At 38.9% G+C, this 6,761-nt stretch overlaps 1 protein-coding gene across 1 annotated transcript in view; it reads left to right on the top strand.

Annotated features, from left to right (window-relative positions):
- Positions 1 to 4,461: 4,461 nt before the first annotated feature.
- The window catches only part of LOC111393062, a 3,597-nt gene continuing 1,297 nt past the window's right edge, over positions 4,462 to 6,761 (top strand). Inside the window, exons 1-2 of the mRNA XM_023018462.1 lie at positions 4,462 to 4,823; positions 4,912 to 4,942. Coding sequence (XP_022874230.1) covers positions 4,495 to 4,823; positions 4,912 to 4,942 — 360 coding nt within the window. The 5' untranslated portion in view covers positions 4,462 to 4,494. The remainder of the gene's footprint in view (positions 4,824 to 4,911; positions 4,943 to 6,761) is intronic.

Genomic DNA, 6,761 nt, shown 5'->3' with positions numbered 1-6,761 from the left:
TATATATATATATATATATATTTGGAATAAGAGGAAAATGAAACTCAACTTATATAATTGGGACGGACGAGTATTTGTCATGGAGCTTAGCCAGCAATGGTCGCAGTGGACCTACCATAAACGGATTCATCCAACCCAGTTATGCCACGTCTTGACTTGTGTAAATTCTGCAACACCAATTTGCCACACATGAACGCAACCCTCGTGGAAAAAAATTGAGGAAATACACAAAAATGACCCTTACACTGTAGCAAAAATTGACATTGGCCTTTGACCAATTAAATGAATTAAAAAAAACAAATTAAGTTAAAAAGAAAACTTCACAGTATTTTTCCATTTTACCCTTCAGACTGTTTGATAATTCTCTCACCGACCGAACCGACCGACCGACCAGTGCAGAAATCCGACCGACCGACCACCGGAGTTACACCAACGTCGCAATCAACGATCATCATCTACAGTGGAAGTAAAAGAACCGGTTAGTTTTCTGATCAAAACTCTAGTTCGAATGCTTTTTTTCATAGTTAGCATCCTTAGTAATTTTGGTTGAAATTAGATCCATGGGCATGAGTAGCTAGATTGTGGGCATGCTGGAATGTGAAAAATGAGATTTTTTGCCATTTTTTGAAGCTCAGTGGCTAGGAATGGCGGTTTCCGGCCGTTTCCCAGCCACCGAGCGTTGGAACGTCCAAAATCGACTGTTAACAGTCGGGCATCTGGGCCGGTTCACCGGCCCAGATAAAATATTTAAATTTTAATTTTTTTTTATAATTTTTGTAATTAATTAAATTTTTTATTTGATTAAATAGTAATTATATTATTTACTTATTTAATTTTTTTTAACATTGTCAATATAATATAATAATTGAAATATTGTAAAATTAACAATGTTAATTATTTTTTTTATGAAATTATCTTTAATTTATTTTTTCAAAATTTTTTATTTATTTTTTCAAATTATTTTTATGAAATTATCTTTAATTTTTTATTTCAAATTTATTTAATTTTTATATTTGTCTTTTATATAATTTAATAATTCAAATATTGTAAATTTAACAATGTTGATTCTATTTTTTTATGAAATTATCTTTAATTTATTTTTTTAAATTTATTTAAATAATATCTATAGTCTAAATTTTTAAAAAAGATAAAGTAATTATTTATTTAATTTTTATATTTGTCTTTTATATAATTTAATATTTCAAATATTGTAAATTTAGCAATGTTGATTCTATTTTTTATGAAATTATCTTTAATTTATTTTTTTAAATTTATTTAAATAATATGAATAGTCTAAATTTTAGAAAAAGGTAAAGTAATTATTTATTTAATTTTTATATTTGTCTTTTATATAATTTAATAATTCAAACATTCTAAAATTAACAATTTTGTGTTGTTCCTTTTTTTTTTTTATGAAATAATCTTTAATTTATTTTTTCAAATTTATTTAAATAATATAAATAGTCTTTACATTTTTTGAAAATGTATTTAATTTGAAATTTTTTGTTTGTAAATATATTTTCCAAATAATAATTATTTAATTTAATTATTTAATTTTTATAATTTCCTTTTTTATATAATTTAATAATTGAATACATAATATTGTTCGAAATTAACAATTTGTTTTGTTCCTTTTATTTTTTTTTATGAAAATCTTTGATTTTTTTTCAATTTATTTAAATAATATTTATATTCTTTAATTTTTTTGACAATACATTTAATTTGATTTGTTGTTTTTTGTAAATATATTTTTCAAATGTAATATTTGTGGTTGTATGGTAGTTAGAGTTCGGTTCTCTTGATTTTGTGAGAGTATGCTTTATTTTGTTATCTCTTGTTCAATACTATAACATTAGAATTTTTGTAGGATGGAGTATCATTTAGATGTAGAGTTGAGACGGATGTCGGGGAAAGCTACTTGGAACAGTAGTTTTGAGAGTTTTACTGCTGTATTGGAGCTGCTCGATGATCAGCACGGAGATATTCTACGACAGTCCTTCTTGTGGCCGCTGTACCAGTTGCGAGAGGTGCAGTACTCAGGACAGATCATTGATGCACTTCTATGTCGGCTTCTGAGGCCAGTCGACGGCGATTCTCTCCAGTTCGACCTCGGGGGCAAGGTCGTTAGTTTCTCGATGTTTGAGTTTACATTGATCACTGGACTGAAGATTACGGGCGACGATGCAGCCATGAAGAGAAGCAGTAGGCTGTACGAGACGTACTTCCAGGGACATGGGTCAGTGCTTCTACCCGACTTGATGGTCGCGATCAGGGGGTGCGACCATATGCTAGATAGATTGAAGTTTGGGCTGGTCTACATCCTCGAGAGTGTGATGAGGTGTCATCACAAGAAGACTGCCATCGACATTTTTCATTTGCAAGTTGTTGACAACATCGATGCGTTCAACAACTATCCGTGGGGCCGAAGATGCTACGAAGACACCGTACATGTGTTCACCAGATCGCACTCGAGGCCCAGGGGGTCGATGCGTAAATACGATACATACGGATTGCCGTTAGCAGTGCAGGTAAATGTTTAATATAATCAAAGTTAAAGTTTTAGTGTATTACATTGATACTTAATAAGTGTATGTGTTACAGATTTGGGTGTATGAGACAGTTCCTGTACTGGATGCCCACTTTGCACAGCGAGGGGAGACACGCTGCCCTCGGATGCATCATTGGAGATCATCGCGAGTGGAGGGATGTCCCACCGAGAAGCAGTTATCGGCCCTCCTCAACGATCCTCAGGTAAGTATTATGCATTTGTGATATCACATTATATGTAGTTTAAAATTTTGTTTACATGATCGTTAAATAGTTGAAATGTCAATATGTCAGCTTGAAGTCATACCTGAGTTGACGCCATCGATGGAAGAGGAGGCTCGGGGTCTTGTGCGGGATTTAGGCGTTCTGCACACCCCAGACGAGGAGATGCCTGATCCAAGCTTGGACCGAGATTGGGTATGTGAATGAAATATAATTTATTGAATATGATCGACGTATAAATTTATTGAATAATTTTTCATTTTATTTATGTAGGAGGGCGGTCCAGCTGATCGACGATCACCTCCGCCGGGGCCATCGCCGCCACCATTGGCATCATCTCCGCCGAGAGTATCGTCTCCGCCATTGGCATCACCTCCGTCCAGACACCTCCCCGTGTGTCTCCCGAGCACAGTGATGATTTGTATGCCCGTTTGATTGGATTTATAGCGGAGGAGGTCGGCGCGCTACGACGAGATTTGACAGAGAGGGTCGATGATTTGGGACGAGAGTTGACAGGGAGGGTCGACGATCTGGCAGGGAAGGTTGACTATATGACAGGGAGGGTCGACGATATGGGACGAGAGTTGACAGGGAGGGTTGACGATCTATCCCATGATGTTGGAATACTACAGTCTTCCGTTGTCGACCTTCAGGATACAGTAGCGGCGCTTAGGGGAGATTTAGCCGGCAGACGATGGGGGGACAGAGGGGATGGCGGAGACCATGATCGAGAGGGGGGTAGAGATGGTGATGGAGAGGGGGGTCACCCACATTTTTGGCGTGATGAGACATTGGAGTCCTTGTGGTTGTCTATGGAGGGGGTGGCCCCGACGGGAGGGGCTGAGGTGGTGGCGACGGAGGGGGAGGCCCCCATGGAGGGGGCGGAGGAGGTGGCCCCGGAGGTCGAGAGGACGCCCGACGTGATTGAGGATAAGAGACATGCTGTTGATGAGACAGAGCAGGTGGTCGACAAGAGATTGAGAGTGCCGTCACAGTATGTTGTTTCCCCCTTCACGGTTGAGGCCAAGAGGAGGACGTTCATCGATGGGACGTACCCGAACTTATTCAGAGAGGTGGACAATGCCAAGTGGAAAGCGTTCAAGACAGAGTGTAGGAGAATTATCCCCGGGTAAGTATTGTATGATTTTAATAAAGCACTGTACGCTAACTCGTCTACGCCTATTTTTAATATTTCCCTGTTTTTTATAGAGCTAGCCGCACGATAGGAGGACGTTCATCGATGGGACGTACCCGAACTTATTCAGAGAGGTGGACAATGCCAAGTGGAAAGCGTTCAAGACAGAGTGGAGGAGAATTATCCCCGGGTAAGTATTGTATGATTTTAATAAAGCACTGTACGCTAACTCGTCTACGCTTATTTTTAATATTTCCCTGTTTTTTATAGAGCTAGCCGCACGATAGGACAAAGGACGATCTTGGACCCTTACAAGTGGTTCCACGATATCACCACTGTGGGAGCTTGGCTCGCCGACGATGCAAGTGAACTATTCATTTCGTGTTTTTTATGTATATGTGACCTTGTGTTTATTAAATGAATAACTCATACTTTTTCGGTGTTTCCTGCTGCAGCACATCGACCTGGCCATGGACTTGTTGCGAGATCGAGCTCAAAGACATCCAAAATCATTTGATGTCCATGGTCAAGTCATATTAAACACCGAGTTCCTGGGTGCCGTTACCATAGAGTATCAGTCGCTCGCACAAATGGGTAACGAGTACACGGTGCCAGAATATATGCTCGAGTGGATGATAGGACTGTCACCGATTGTCGGGAGAAAATCATGGGAGGGTTGTACACATATGTACATTCCAGCGTGCATCAATAAACACTATGTTACGCTGGAGATCGTTTTTGCTGACTCGACTATATATGTGTACGACCTAGATCATTCATGTTTGACACAAGGCCAGTTGGAGCAAAATCTGGAGTCTGTGGCTGTCATTGTTCCTATGATGGCCAGACGAGCGGGGATAAATGTACAGGACAGATTGCGGATCGTTCGGAACACGACGACAGCGCGACAGTCCGTAAGGTAAGTGTTTGAACGTTGTTGTTTTCATCTTTCAGATTTAGTTTTTATTTACACAGTACTAAACTGATTCATTCTTGTTCAATTGCAGCGGCGACTGTGGCATATTTGCCATTAAGTACGTTGAATTTTTAAGTATAGGACATATGGTTGATGAAATCAACCAGTCGTGGATACAGAACTGGAGAAAGAAGCTAGCATGTGATTTGTTCGAATTTAATGCTAACCCATAAATTTCAGTTATACATATGTAACATTTCAATTGTAAATTTAATTATTTTTGTAATTATGAAATAATTGTAAATTTGTGTTCAATGTATATAACATTCAAATTGGAAATTTCATTATTTTGGTAATTATGAAATAATTGTAAATTTATGTTCAATGTAATATAACATTCAAATTGGAAATTTCATTATTTTTTGTTATTTTGAAATAATTGTAAATTTGTGTTCAATGTATATAACATTCAAAGGAAATCACCGAACTATTTTTTGTATATTGAAGATTTATAAATAACAAATATTGAATAGTGTATAGTAAAAGGAAATATTATTCATTTCACGTACCTGTCTAGTCGTCATTTAGGGGAATTTGACTGGTACAAAATTGACGATTATGCCCTACGGCTCTGCACCGGCCACACCTACGCGATCGAGAAAACTCTTCGGTAGATGGTATTCTAGATGTACTTAGACGTCCAGGACCACGCGGTTCAACTGCTGGTGGTAACAAATTATGAAATGGGAGAATGTGCTTGGGAACTTCCCACTCGGCTTCATTCGGCAGAGGAAATATAGTCTCGGCATATGCTATTCTCCAAGACTCAGTCGTATAATACAAAGAGCACAACGTTCTCGCAGCAAAGTCTCGATACATGGCCACCGCAACAGCATGCTCACATGGAAAACTCTCCAACTGAACTCTCGTACAAGTGCACGTGTTATCAGTCAAGTCCACCATATATGCCGTATTACGTGCACATTGCACGGAGAAGCGAAACTCATCTAGTGCTTCCACATTCAACTTCCTCGCAACCTCTGCCGTCTTAAATAGTTTCTCCTCTTGAGCTGGGGCCAACATGCTAGTGCAACTCTCTGATGCCGCACGTCGGTCATGAAACCACTGTTGTAGCTTGTTATGAATGTTCTCAATCATTGCGAGAATTGGTAACTCTCGATCCTTCTTAAACAATGCATTGAGAGACTCCGCGTTATTCAACGTCATCATGTTGTATCGACGTCCTGGAAAGTATGCCCGCGCCCAATGTTTGATCCCCATCTTCGTCAGATACTCCAACGCCGGTAATGATTTACTTCCTATCTCGAGCATGAACTTATTACACTCTTCAGCACTGTAAGCTTCGGCTGCTCTCCTGAACAATGAAACAATGCCTGTGCCCCGATACCTAGTCTTCAAATTACCTTGTATATGGTACATGCAATACCCATGATGTGCCTCGGGAAATACTTCAGCGATACCGTTTATTATAGACTGTCCTCGATCGGTTACAAAGGCAAGGTCTTCGACTTCCCCGATCACTTCCCTCAATTTAGAAAAGAACCAACGCATGGACAGATCATTCTCTCTGTTGACTATGCCGAATGCAATAGGGTAAATTTGGATATTAGCATCTTGACATGTAGCAATAATTAATTTACCTTGATATTTAGCTTTCAGAGTCGTACCATCAACTAGAATTACGGGTCGCATTGCATTTCGAAAACCCCAAATACATTGTCCGAGAGCCATGAAGAAATATTTAAAACAATTATCTCCCCCCGTCTCAATAAAAAATGCCGTGCCAGGATTAGTTGTCCCCATGTTATGGAAATACCTAGCCAATTTAGCATAGCTCTCTTCAGCCGATCCCATTAAATCCTCCAACGCACATTCTTTGGCCTTCCACGCTTTCTGATAGCTCATGGCCACTCCGTACTC

The sequence above is a fragment of the Olea europaea genome, chromosome 4 (genome assembly GCF_002742605.1).
Source record: "Olea europaea var. sylvestris chromosome 4, O_europaea_v1, whole genome shotgun sequence".
NCBI classification, from domain to species: domain Eukaryota; kingdom Viridiplantae; phylum Streptophyta; class Magnoliopsida; order Lamiales; family Oleaceae; genus Olea; species Olea europaea.
Note: the sequence above shows the minus strand (reverse complement) of the source record. Positions and strands in the feature narration are given on the sequence as shown.